This window comes from Rosa rugosa, chromosome 7 (assembly GCF_958449725.1).
Source record: "Rosa rugosa chromosome 7, drRosRugo1.1, whole genome shotgun sequence".
Lineage (NCBI taxonomy): Eukaryota > Viridiplantae > Streptophyta > Magnoliopsida > Rosales > Rosaceae > Rosa > Rosa rugosa.
Genome location: NC_084826.1, coordinates 32,412,442 through 32,426,306, shown reverse-complemented (window position 1 = coordinate 32,426,306; position 13,865 = coordinate 32,412,442). Strand labels below are relative to the sequence as shown.

The window sequence follows — 13,865 nt, the reverse complement described above, 5'->3', positions numbered from 1 at the left end:
GAGTACTACCAATTTGTTGCAGTTATATTTTAATGACTACAGATTACCGTCTCATATCGAGTTTGTTCATCTACGTTGATTTTGTAATTTTTTTATGCGAGGCTTTTTCCAACGAAGTGTTTGTTGAAATGTCACGTAGGGTGACGAACCTAAAAAGTCTCCCGCAAAAGGTAAAATAAAAGGGACCTTTGCCCATGAAGTGCTTGGCTCTACACAGGCTTCGGCAGACAAACTCGTTAGGAAAAAGTAATGTGCATCCCCTTTTCCATTTGACCGATGAGTATTGCTCTTTTTGCTAAACTGTATGCTTTGGCCTGAAGCTTGCGGTGGAAAGATATGTTGCTGGGTGGAACTTTATATTGGTCTGAAGCTTAATAGAAAAGAAAACCGATCATAACCCATCATTCTCACTTCTCAAACCCATTCTCGTATTCTCCAAACACACACACACACACACAACAAAAAACTCCGGGAATTATAAGTCGCGAGGATAGAGAATAACTACTGTCACTAATACATTTTGTGGAACCAAGTTCGATGTCACTTTAACACTGACAATTGCAAGGCTATGAGCCTGCCAACCTAAATAACATCCAGTGCATCCAAAATAGAAGATGAAGAAAAAATATTTGTGCTTCCATAATTCAAAGCAAAACTAACTAGTATGCATCGCAGTTATTTGCCCTCTGCAGCTATCCTTTTGCGTATTTCATGAGCTGTATTGAAAATGCCAAGAGTCGGCTTGTTGCACACAAAGCACTTCTTGTTCTTTGAATGATGCTGTGAAAGAAAGCAGACACGATTTAGAAGAAGCATGTAAAGAACACAAATTGGAAAACACAGAGGATGATAGCATTAAGAAAAAGGGATCACCTTTAGTGCACAGTGCTCGCAGAAGTAGTGGTTGCACTTGGTTACAACAGGATCAACAAAAGTTTGTCTGCAGATGAAACATGCAAAGGGTAACGAGTCATCGTCGTCGTCGTCGTCATCATCGTCGTCTTCAACTTCCTCACCAGCCTCACGCAAAGCTAAATTTCTCTTCCTGACTTTCTCTGCTTCATCCCACTCCCTTTCCATCTGCCAGCCAGACTTGTAGTCCCCACGATCATGCATAAACTTGCAGGAATCTCCATAACCGCAGTAACCAGTCTCTTTGTAATCCTTACAGATATCTGGCTGATAATCAAATCGTGTGGAAGCCCTGATGTGAGCAGAAGCCCTGAGAGGCCCATGGGAACCTCCCGCTTTCTCACTGGCCACTGTTAGCTCTCTACGAAACCCAGCCTTGTGATCAGTATATCCATGGAGCCCTTTATACAGTTTTTCATTGCCTGTGCTTTTCCCGGTTCCCTTCAAGGCCTCCTCTGACTGCTTAAGAACTCTCTCTCGAACTGCCCGGGCGTCTCTAGAGAACTCAGTCTCAGTCTCCAGTGTCGCTGTTGCTCTGCTATCGTGTTCAACTTGGATTTCTTTTGAAGACTTAAACTCAAAAATTACTTTCCCATCATCAGATGCAGAGCTCTTAGAGGGTCCACTAGAAAAAAACAACTTGCCATCAGGCTTTGCAGCTTTTCTTTGACTTGGTAATACCGCACTCCCAGAATTTGATTCCTCATCTTCCTCAGCTTCAGAAGTACGCTTTCTGAAATTTCTCTTTGTTGTTGGCTTCCTGAAGAAGTTGCAAACTGGAAATACAAAGGGCAATGAATAGTGTGTTCAAGGGAGATAGATAAACAAAATTCAAAACAAGAGTTAAACATACCTTCTCCAGGTTCTGCGTTTCCACCGGAATCTGCCATATAGACGCAAGAAACAAAGCAAGTCCAACAAATTACTGAAATTAAGTTTCCCAAGGAGGTGGTCCAACTCTACTTAGCACTTTGGAGCCGAGTTTCTAGAGATATTCTCCTTTGTCGATCTGTCACTGCTGCTGACAAACAAAAACTCAGTTACTAATCTAACCAACGAAGCTCAAACAAATATAGCAAGCACCACAGATCCATGCAAGATTTATACATTAATCTCAAGTTCTCAACAGATAAAGTGGAAGCAACTGGAACTCAAACCAACACTAAGCGATAACCTTCTTAGCAAAAGAGAAAAGGGGATAATGTGCATAGGTTTCATTGTTTTCTGTGGTCAATCACTTATCAGTACTCAAATCCTACACAATATTTGGGTAAAAAAGAAACCGCTGCAAAATATTAATTCAATGGAAGGGTCAAAGTAGTGTTTTGTTCCAGTGAGACCTATAAAGCAACAGAGAACAGAACCATGAATCCTTGGAACCAACTAACTATACTGCTACTTTGACACTCCGTTGAAATTCCATAACAGTGGATTGGGTGAAAAATAGAAATCCTATTAATTATGGCCCCATCTTCTTGTTATAAAACAACTAACTGAACCATGGCCACAGTTACATGAATCGAATGGTGTCGACAGCACAAGTATTTCGACTCAGTTTACTCTTCTCTTGTTAATTGCAATACAAAGGCAAGCTAATTGAATCTTGTTTAGGAAACTCAATATCCAACACCTATGCTATGAAATCATCTACAAAGATTCTAATCCTTTATCCACTTCTTGGTAAGCTCAAATTTCAGAATGTTGAACAAAATTAACAACTATTTTACAATTACTACAATCTCAATCCTAACAGAAAGTTTGCCCGCGGTCTGCTGCGGGATTTGCTATTATCAATGAATTGGAAGTATGTAATGGGAAAAGGCAATGATTACATATTGGTAGAGATGGTTTAGAAACAGAGTAATCCAACTAATGAACGATGATGTTAACAGTGAAGCCCATATCGATCAACATCCTAAATTATATAGACACAGACACAAAAACAAAGCTCAGGACAGAAAATAGGAAACTCACTTCAATCAAGAGCAACGCTTTAGATGTTCAAAGGAGTTCGTATGCAACATAACGAAATTAAGGAAAGAGAACATAGCCTGGAATTGAATCCCCAAACAAACTAAATAAATAAATAAACAAATGAGAGCTGATTACTCAACTGTAAAGAAGACGACCAGGTTGAGATAGGGGCCCCAAAGATGGATGATTGCACCTTTGAACAGTTCAGATTGCGAGCCTACCCAACGTAATGTGGTAAGAGCTCATGTTAACGACCAAACAGCCGCTCTCTAATTTTAGTTTCACCTCTTGCTTTCCCAACTCATCAAACCCTAACCTACAGGTTTCCTCTTAAATCTGGAAGTTAGTTTTCAGTTCTCACAAACTGAAAAACCAGAGGAAATTTGGATAAAATCACAGGCCGAAAGTTGGGCAATTTCTTGCTCCACATCCATTCCCTCACAGTAAACTTTTGTCTCTATGCTTAACTCCCCCATCAACTAACTTATCAACTTGCAGCCGTGGGATCCCACTCAATCCTTCTATTTTTATACCCAACTGTTTCATACCCTTTACCAACCTTCAATAATTTCAAAGCAGAAATAGTAGTACTCGCTCTTCTTCATACTTGATTACACCTTTATTGCAATTACTGCTCTGTTTTTCTAGCAAGTGCCAACTGCAAGATGAATATTCTATTGCTAACACACAGAGTTCTATTTTCATTGTTGGTCTGTAGGAAGTTCCTAAGAATAGCCCCCCCAACTATCGCTGATACATCTAATTCAAAAGCACCAACAGCAGCAGCAGTCAGTCCTGAATCTTCTGAATCAAAGGGTGCAAGCAAAGCAGCCATTGATAAGGTAAATGATTCTAAAGAAAGTGATGATGAATCTAAGATCAATTTAGGACAAATTAGATTATCAATTCTTGATCAAAATTCAAAACCCAGTACTGGAAACTAAGCAATTAGCACCATTTTGATACATAACCAATAAGCATAAGGCCAGCAGAATTTTAAACAAAACTCAATAAAATAAAAAAAACCCCCCTCACCTAGTTGCCTGAAGTCACAAATACTTATGCATAAAATTCAAATCATCCTAGACGATATCTTACATCCCTATCATTTATGGACGGGCAATTCTAAATGGACTCAGGATTCTGTAATTGAATATACATTATTGTAGTGCTCACACTCGCCTACCCTACCAAATCCTCAAATCCAGTATCTATTTGAATAAGAAATCACCCATGCTCAAACACAAAAACATGTAAGAGTTGCAATTCAAGGGTTAAAACAGAAAATTATAACCAGCTAACAAAAAACAAAAGCAGAAGACCCACCAAAGTCCCTTGTACTGCATAAAACGCACACAAAGGTTAATCTAACCAGAAACCGAAAGAAAATTTCCCCACATGCTTTAATCAAACCAAAGAACTCAGCAAGAAAAAGTTACAAACTTCGATCGATCGATCGATCTCTGAATACCAAACGCAACGCAGACTCGCTCGCTCTTCTTCTCCCTTTTCTTCAAACCAACACCAATTGCTCTTCTTCTCCCTTTTTTTCTAAACCCATCCCGTCTTCTATTGCCCAAAGAAAACCGACATAGCTTCTGGTACCAAAAAAACAAAGAAGAAAAAAACCGACATAGCTTCAGACACCAATGGCATAGGCGTAAAAAAAAGATAAAGTGAGGACAAAATCGTCCTTTCCGTCCCTTATGAACAGTCAGGAACAGTGCACTCATTTTTTTATTATTATTATTACTAGAAAATTCTCCCGCGCGATGCTGCGGGTTTAATTTTTTTTTTTTTTCTCCCCTCAAATCTTGATCTACATAATATAATACAATTATAATTTTACATATTACAAAAATTGGTATTTCAATCGTAAAGAGAAAGATTCAGCTAACACCTGGTATTTTAAGCAAGCTGGTATCAGGAAAGAATGCCTGTCAAAGTATGACATAAAGAAGAAGGTTCTGAATGCAGTGAAGAAGAGAGTGGCTTTACGAAGGAACTATTCTTAAATTAAATGTCTTAAATGATAGTAGCTTATCCGAGTCTGCAATACCGTAAAGCATGAAAGATTTATCCCTCTCCCTAATGGTCGAGTAGGTAAAGCCCCCCTTCTCCGACAAATTCGTTTAAGTCCGAAAGGCTTGGCATCCCTTCTTTTCTACAATGGGGGTTTAGCACTGATCTAATTCATTGGCAGAGTTTCATATGTTATTGAGTATATGTTTGCCCACTGATTGTTTAGTAAACTATCTAATCAGCACCCTAAATAGATCCAAGTTAATAAATAATAAAAATAAAAAATAAAAAACCCAACAAAAACAAATGACAAAATTCCAATTGTAACCAAAACATATGTATGTTTCACAAAACGCACATAGACCATCAATTAAATAACACACACAGACAACAAAACAAAGCTTCTAGACGACCAAATTTCTTCTCTGTTTCTCTTGCTTTAAAGGTTGAACGAAACGTTAATACTAAGAAACAAAATCAAAGCCTAAAACTTCATTCCAGGAGTGTGGAATCTAGCCAATCTGATCCCTCCTCAAGCGATATCAGACAATCCAAATTTAGTTGCAGCACCGATATTAGACAAAAGCAAAAGACAGAATTCCTCTTCTTCTTTTTTCTAAATTACCTTCTATCAACTGACCTTCGCACCCACCCAACAGCTTGACCGACACACTTGTTCGAGTAAGATCGATAGATATTACCTTCAACCTCTCCCAATCAATCACTAAAATCCCAAACTTAGAAAACCTCCTTCCACTTTCTGCAACCCGAAAAACAGACAATCAATAATTAACAACCAATCATTCGAACACCGAATAAGAAGATAAAGCAGAAAATTGAAGAATTAGAACACTGATCTGAAAATTGAATTCAAAAAAAGCAAGATTGATAAACGCCCATCATCATTCAGAACCCAACAACAGCGATGAGAGATAAAAAACAATAATAATAAAAAAAATCCAGACCTGCAACTATTGCAGACGCAGATACCTCTCTCTCTCTCTCTACACCTCTTCTGCAATAAATCCAGATCGATCACTTCTTCTTTCCTCTCACAGTCTCTCTCTACCTCTTCTGCAACAAATCCAGATTGATGCTGCTGCGAAACAGTGAATGTCGATCTTGATGGTCTTCCCGAAGACACAAAGAATTAGGGATTCTGCTTATATATTGTGGGGAAATGGCAGCATGGTAATTCAGAGAAAATCGAGGGCAATACCGTCATTTCGCATCCTTAGGAACAGTTGAATGAACAGGGATGAACAGTCAAGGGATTCGGCTTTAGATTATAGTATAATAATAATAATTATTTTTTGTTTATGATCAAAGTGCACTCATGGTCTTTTTTTCTTTAGAGAATTCTATTCATACCTCTAAAATCTGTATATGGACTTCTCATGTTTTTTGAAATTCTTTTATTCCAATTTTGCCATTCTACAAAACTAAAAGAAAAAAAAAATTATGACTTGCAGCAAAGAAGACAACGTCTTCCCGGCCCTTTTGTTTGTTTCATTTTTGTTCTTTAAGCAACCCCCCACCCACACGCATTTCCAATAGTAGAAAAACTGAGGAGGCCATAGAGGTGATAATTGAAAACATGGTAAAGTTTAGTAATTAAGGGAATAATTAATCTGAACTTGCAGAACTCACTGACCCAATATAATAAGAATCTGTAATTTACTATTTATTTATGTAACTAGTTACTGTGCAATGGAAGTGTAGGCTTAATGCTAACAAGAAAAGGAGGTTATTAGTTTTAGTTTTTGATTCGTGCGTCCTTATTAACTTGCGCTTGAGACACATCGAGCGAGTACTGAGGACTATGAATCTGAATCAAAAGGGCATAGGCATGACCTCCTATGTACTACTTCCCAAGATGTGTTGTTCCTGGGACGCCTTACGATAACGCAAATTGTCTAATAGAAAAGGTGCAGTACCAAAATGGCGTAGGCATGACCTCCTATGTACTACTTCCCAAGATGTGTTGTTCCTAGGACGCCTTTTGTGATGATTGTTAACTTTTGCAATTTTACAATTCATTTTATTTCTTCATCAATGCAACCAAAGTAATATACACTACAACAGTTAATTTAAGCACCCAAAGCGTTGATATATACTACCTAGCAAAAGCGATCAGACTATCATGCTAATCGTAAGACCCGTGGCAACGCGAGGGCACTCTATCTAGTAGTATATAGTAATAGTAAATATGATGGAGGCACCCGACTAGGGTGGTAATGCCTCATTTCATTTCCAAAAAAAAAAAAAAACCATGAGGACTGACTTGTAGCCACGAGAAATTGAACAATAAATAGAGAGAAGAAAACGACGTGGGCCATATAATCCATCCAACGGTCAAAAAGAGTATTTGCTCTAAGTCGTTCTAGTCGTCTTCCCTAAAACCCTAGAGAGAAACACAACCCCAGCTTCGTCTCTGAGAACCAAAAGACTGAAGAAAGCAGCAAGCAATTGGGGTTTTGGTGGCGAAGGAAGGAATGGAGCAGAGAATGGCGAACACGTGGCGGATGACGGTGAACGAGAAGAAGTTCATCGAGACGGCATTGGAGTCGGGGCTCCGAATCGACGGCCGGCGTCCCTTCGACTACCGTAAGCTCGAAATCAAGTTCGGGAAAGACGAGGGGTCCGTGGAGGTCCACCTCGGCCAAACTCATGTGATGGCCTTCGTCACTGCCCAGCTCGTCCAACCCTACCGGGACAGGCCCAATGACGGCACCCTCTCCATCTTCACCGAGTTCTCTCCCATGGCCGACCCTTCCTTTGAGCCTGGCCGCCCCGGCGAGTCCGCCGTCGAGCTCGGCCGCGTTATTGACCGCGGTCTCAGGTCAAATCATCACCTTACTTTTACTACTAGCATTGATTTTCAGCCTAATGCTTGAAAATTCAATGTTCAAATTTGCAGGGAGAGCCGGGCAGTTGATACAGAGTCGCTTTGTATTCTCTCTGGGAAATTAGTATGGGCTATACGTGTTGATCTCCACATTCTAGATAATGGAGGGTAAAAGCTCTCTGTTTTTTTTTCTTTTATTTATTTATTTATTATTATTATTTTTTATAAATAAATTAGGACATTGAATTGCAACTTTGCTGTGGCAGGAATCTTATTGATGCTGCTAATATTGCTGCACTGGCTGGTTTGTTGACGTTCCGGAGGCCTGAGTGCTCATTAGGGGGAGAAAACGGTCAGGAAGTCATCATACATCCACCCGAGGTTAGCTCCTGTTTCTTTCTTTTGATAATTAAGCACACCTTTGGTCATATGTACAAGATTTAAAAGGAGTAAACAGAAACTAAAGGGGTAATGGAGTTAACTAATTAATCTCGTGTGCCTTGTATTGACAGGAGAGAGAGCCACTTCATCTAATAGTACATCATCTCCCTATTGCAGTAACTTTTGCATTCTTCAGTTATGAGAGCAGTGTGGTAAGCAATTTCATCTGTTACACCAATAAAAAAAGAAAGCAGTTTTGTATGTCTAAGTAATGTATATTTGTGCACTGCTTAGCTGCAACGGTGAATTCTCTGTCTAACTTGATTTTGATGCTTCATAGGTTATAGATCCAACCCACCATGAAGAGGCTGTTATGGGGGGACGAATGACCGCTACACTTAATTCTAATGGTGATGTTTGTGCCATTCAGAAGGCTGGAGGGGAGGCCATCTTGCAGGGTGTTATAATGCAATGTTTGCGAATTGCTGCTGCCAAGGCTGGTGCCATCTCAGATATGATAAAGAAAGAGGTGAGGTATCAGCTTTTTGAAATAGAATTTTCATAATTGAGCTCCCTTTTCGCCTGAAACAGATGGTAACCTTTCAAATATTGTTCTAGAAGTATGATGAACTTGTATCCCAAATCTGTTTGACAGTTGAAGCCTTGAAGGAAAATGCCAGACTAGTTTCTCTTAATAACATATCAGTGCCCTTTGTCCTTAATAGTTTTTGGCAAGGTCTGTCAGAAAAGTCTGAATATACAAAATAGTGTGTTTGAATCGGACATTTGGATATAAGTAGGGGTGTGCATCAGCCCCAAGCAACCTATTTTTCAAGGATCTGTATCCAGTTCAATTATAATTGGATTTGTCATGTTTTAGTTCAATCAAACATAACATTCATATTTTCTTTGCCTCAACCATAAGGTTTACAGAAGATTGATAACTCCTTACAATATGTAGAAAATAATGAACAAAACAAAGCCAGCAAAACATGTCGAATACAGTTGAATTGGATTTTCAAAATTAGCATCCAATCCAATATAAGATCCAATTGAATTTGGATTGGATTAGTCGTTTTGTTTTGGTTTGGATCTCACACACCGCTGGATATAAAGCTCATATCTTAGTTCATGTGGAAAAGCGTTAATTGGTTGTGTTAGTCAGTCTTATCATGTTTCGGCTGCATTCTTATTCTTTATACAATAAATAAAACGTAGGTCGATTTTTTTTTTCCTTGTGATCTGAAAGTAGGTTGATTCTTTTTTTCTTTTTCTTTATCTTGTGGTCTGAAATGTAGGTTGATTCATATAACACAAAAAGAGCATTACTGAAGATCAAGCGTCATTCTACTCCCATGGATGTAGATAGAGGTGCTTCTGACATAGGGCTGAAACAGAACTCCTCTGTTGACCAGATGAGAGTTGATGAATTTTCAGGGCATCATGTGCAGAGAATAAAGCAGGAGTGTGAGGAAGGCATTGCCAAGCAAAGCGGGGATGTTGAAAGTGAAACTAAATTGTCAGACAAAACGCTAACTAACAGGAGTAATGAGGATACAAAGAATTTCATTGGAGGCCCCTCAAGTTGGTATGGTTCTTTAGGACCTTGCTTCTCAGTATCTTTCCCTGACCATCAGTAATTGAGGGCATTCTTCAGTCCGCTTGCTAGTGCTCGTGTCTGTATACTGGCATACTTTTTGCTCCTCTTCTTCTTCTTAATTTTTTTTTTAATTTTATTTATTTATTTATTTAGGGTTTAGATAGTTCACTTATTACCTTAGAAGAAAAAAAATAGCAAATTTAATAGCAATCCATTTTTCTTGAAGTAGAAGAAGTGGATGACTTATTGTTCATCTTCATCAGGGCAGACTTATTTCTGATCCCAAAGAGGTCAAAAGTTAACATTTAAGTATACAATCTATGTTGTGATAGAAGTGTAAAGTGTAATGAAAGCCAAGGTCTGATATTTAATGATTTCTTTTCTAGAGCAATAAACTTTGAAATATGGGATAATAATTAGAGTCTAGGAATAACTCTATTTTGAAACAAGAAATAGAGCCTGGAGATAGCTGCCTGCACTTGGGTATATGCTAGGTTCTCCAGTCGAGACCAGTACTTGGGATAAAGAAACCTCATAATTAATACCTGTTGGGCTGGATATCTCTATATTAACCCTTGGATTTCATTTGTCTTAAAAGAATGGGATTCTTTATTTCATGTATCGCTCTCTCACTCTGTAGAACTACTCATAATTAATAATTAAAATTGTCGCATGAGGTCAAACCAATGAACTAAATAATTTCTTGATTTTTATAATATGATGAGCAATTTACCGTGTGTGATATTCTTAAACCTTTCATAGGTTTAGAAATTGTCTGTTCTTAGAGTTCTGAAAGTCAAATGTAGATACTCTACTTGGATTATATTGAACTTTTATATAAGATAAATTCGGTGAATATATTATTGAACCATGCCGTTTGTTTGTCTTTCTCTCTGTTACTGATTTTATTTTATTTTGAGAGAGAGAGAGAGATGGAGTTCTGTATCTTAGTACTGATTTATCACACATCTTTCTAACACGTATTTGTTTCTCTTTATCTTAGGGATCCTTACTCTGTGGGTGTTGATTCAGATTCCTTGAAAGCTTCTCTAGCTTCCCAAGGTACGATATTTTACATCACTGATAAGAGTAACTGAACTGATGATTTACCTTCTGCCGATTCTTTTGACTATTATGTTCAATAACTTTTATGAATAATCTAAATTATATCTTGCTCATTTTGGTGCTCGTCCTTGTGAAAAGTGGATAGATTTCATGTCTGAGTTAACTCTTAACAGTGTGCATTGCATGTCTGGTTAATATAGCCAAAAAAAAAAAAAAAGAGAATTTCTCTTCATTTGGTCCTTCCCTGCACCCCCAGATATATCTCTGCGATATCCTGAATGTCGAATTTTCAGAAGCAAAAAAGAAAAAAAAATGGTCTCATGACTTGCTGTGGTATTACTAACATAATCAGAAAGTAAATTATTTTCCTACCTGACTGTTATTGTTGGGAAAATAGTGTAACCGCACAGCTTTGACAATTAAGATTAGTAGGAATAGTGTGTGAAGTGTAAAAGGCCATATTCGTGCCCTAGCTCTTTACTAGAGTTCCTGTCTTCTAAAGATTGTAAGTTTTGGTATTAAAAAGAATGTGAAATTCAGGTTGCTGGATTGAACAGTACAGGTAGAAGGTTCCTCTGTTTTTAAATAATAGATGATTATTGTATGGGTAAGTGCCTCTTAAGGTAAAGCGCTAGCTTTAACTATTGTTGATGGGAGGATGAATATCTGTGATTTGGTTCAGAGGAGATGGTCTTCTGGGTGCCTCTCACCAAAATGGTGTGTGATGTGTAAAAGGCCATGTTATGGCAGAAATTGTTATGGAGTCTAATGTGTATTAAAATGTTCATGTTCCCTTATCATGTGAGAGTTGGTTTCTTGGAGGAAGGAAGAAGGGAATGGTGCTGGGTGGATGTACTGTCTTGGCAATCTTTTGGGTGGAGTGGATTAAATGGAATGGGATTTATCTTTGTGGAGCTACAGGGAAGAAGATAGATCACTTTTGGGATAGAATTGGATAGTTGCATTGCTTCGGGCATCAGTTTCTTCAGAAATTAGAGATAGTTATTACGAAGCTGCTGTATTTCAGTTTCCTGTGTTCTGTGTTTTATTTCTGTCCCTTAAATACTTCATCTATTTTTTTTTTATGGTTAAAGTTTGTTACATGTTTCAGTGTATACCTTGTCCTATTTTATTTTCTCTTTTTTTGTGTCATTTAAAGTGCTGTCTCTCATGGATAAAAGAAAATGCATGGGTAAGTAATGCATAGTTTGTCGAAATGCATTAAGTTTTGCATTCATATGACGAGGTGATGTAAGAATCAACTCTATATGGAATGAGACGGTGAAGCTCTGTGTGCCCTCCACAAATATCATGATGATAACATTCTGGTGCTAATGTGTCAGTCATGGAAAATTGCATAATCTCAAATGACCGACATATTATTACGGAAGAAATTTATTTGCAGTGAGCATAGTAAAATAATATTTTCGTAACAAAGTATCATATGTCAAATACCCTTGCAGCATACCGTGCGTGTGTGTGTGTGTCATAACTAGGTAGTTGAGAAAACTATTATTCACTCATGCATGCATTCACAGATGAGCTCATGTCATGTACATATGCAGGTATGCCAATGCCTATTGAGAAACAAAAGGACTCAAAAGGTGAGGAAACAAGAACCGAAGCCAAGCCAGAGGATGCTCCTGAAAATAACAATCCAAAGACTTCACCCCTTAGGGAAGCTGAATCTGCCGAACAAGCAAATGGAGAGAAAACCCTGAAGGATGCTGTAAAGGCGAAGAACAGGAAATCCAGGAGAAAGAGTCACTCCTCTTCTGGTCCTAGCTAGATGAACTTATGCTCATGGCATGTATGGGGTCATTCTGTTTCCATGCACTTCTATGGCTATTTATTTTTATTTTATTTTATTTTTACCTGGTGGTACTATGCCTTCAACATGCAGTTAACTAAATTTCTGAAAACAAAATTTAAACGAAAAGAAAAAGAAGAATCATTCTCTCCCAAGCAAAAACTGTCACTTTATTATTCTGAAATCAGTGTTTGAAAAATGTTTCTTATTTGATTATAAGTGGAGTCATATACCTTAGCATTTCAAATTAAGTGCAACTGTCAAGCATTATGACATTTTGGTTTTTCTTATGTCATTATGATAGTCGCGAGGAACATCTTGTTTACTTTAACCAGCTTCTTTCTTCTTAGCCCTACTTGCATAAATGAAACTGTATGGAATTTTATTGCGTTATTTTCTCATCATGTCACCTGGCAGATACTTCAGGTACTGCTATTATGCCTGGAAGGCTGGAACTCATGGCAAAACTAGTTCAAGGCCGTACAACTGCAGATTTATGCTACGGGTGAGTCATTTGAGATATGATAGATGATTGTCTACATTCAAGGCATGGCTTGACTAGATGACTTCTACCCAGAAATCTGTTCTCACTGTTGGTCAAAGCTCCTGAATTTGCTTCTAGTGCAGTTTGGGTTGACTCGCCAGTTCACAGTTTGCAGAGGATTGGTATATTTTTATTTGTTTACCCTTTCAGTTGTGCAATGCAAATTGTACATGAAAATGCTAACAAAGTTGCTCAAATTTTGTTTTTGACAGGAAAATGATAATATTCCTTTTATTTTTATGTGATTACCAACATGTGATTGCCAATATTTATGCAATGGTAAGGTTATAGGATTTTTATTTTTTATTTTGCTTAGCCTACACGTAATTGTATTAAAGGGCTCGACAGAGTCATCACATAAACAATTTCATTTATCGTCGTTTTCTTTTTGTCGAGGCAAAATAATTCCATCTATTCTTTTTTAACGGCACAATAAAATCAGAAGGTACATAATTTGGAACCGAAAATGTAATTGAAATTTTTTTAAATTTTTTTTTTTTGGTTGATCTGGTGTAATTGAAAACTTGAACTCAAGGTTCAGTGGCTTTCATGACGTCCACTACGTCCGTGGAGTGAAGAGACAACCACTTGGAAGGGAAAGTTTTTCTTCTTTTTAGGTCAGAAATCCTAAGATAGTGTTAATATTACACAGGTCATTAATCGATCCTCCTCGATTATAATTCAACACATGTTATCCTTTTTTCTTTTT

At 37.8% G+C, this 13,865-nt stretch overlaps 2 protein-coding genes across 14 annotated transcripts; one reads left to right on the top strand and one right to left on the bottom strand.

Moving 5' to 3' along the window:
* Positions 1–475: 475 nt before the first annotated feature.
* LOC133720007 (zinc finger CCCH domain-containing protein 1-like) lies at positions 476–6,063 on the bottom strand. Of its 9 annotated transcripts, none has more exons than XM_062146206.1 (7): positions 5,874–6,063; positions 5,534–5,668; positions 4,330–4,484; positions 3,027–3,687; positions 1,766–1,930; positions 874–1,688; positions 476–780 (listed from the first exon to the last, which is right to left on the bottom strand). In XM_062146206.1, exons 5-7 carry the CDS (start codon positions 1,800–1,802, stop codon positions 676–678), a joined length of 957 nt encoding a protein of 318 aa, XP_062002190.1. In that variant the 5' UTR covers positions 1,803–1,930; positions 3,027–3,687; positions 4,330–4,484; positions 5,534–5,668; positions 5,874–6,063; the 3' UTR covers positions 476–675. The 9 variants fall into 9 exon arrangements, with proteins under 9 accessions (XP_062002190.1, XP_062002191.1, XP_062002188.1 ...); XM_062146207.1 differs by having other exon boundaries at positions 3,027–3,645; XM_062146204.1 differs by having other exon boundaries at positions 1,766–1,933; positions 3,027–4,484.
* Positions 6,064–7,265: 1,202 nt separating this feature from the next.
* On the top strand, positions 7,266–13,492 carry LOC133720305 (exosome complex component RRP45A). Of its 5 annotated transcripts, none has more exons than XR_009851795.1 (10): positions 7,266–7,750; positions 7,829–7,924; positions 8,023–8,137; positions 8,269–8,349; positions 8,478–8,666; positions 9,436–9,725; positions 10,741–10,799; positions 12,368–12,612; positions 13,030–13,278; positions 13,369–13,492. XR_009851795.1 is itself a non-coding variant. In XM_062146564.1 (9 exons), exons 1-8 carry the CDS (start codon positions 7,404–7,406, stop codon positions 12,589–12,591), a joined length of 1,401 nt encoding a protein of 466 aa, XP_062002548.1. In that variant the 5' UTR covers positions 7,266–7,403; the 3' UTR covers positions 12,592–12,612; positions 13,039–13,353. The 5 variants fall into 5 exon arrangements, 2 of the variants coding, with proteins under 2 accessions (XP_062002548.1, XP_062002547.1); XR_009851797.1 differs by lacking the exon at positions 13,369–13,492 and having other exon boundaries at positions 13,039–13,117; positions 13,190–13,353; XR_009851796.1 differs by lacking the exon at positions 13,369–13,492 and having other exon boundaries at positions 13,030–13,117; positions 13,190–13,353.
* Positions 13,493–13,865: the final 373 nt, after the last annotated feature.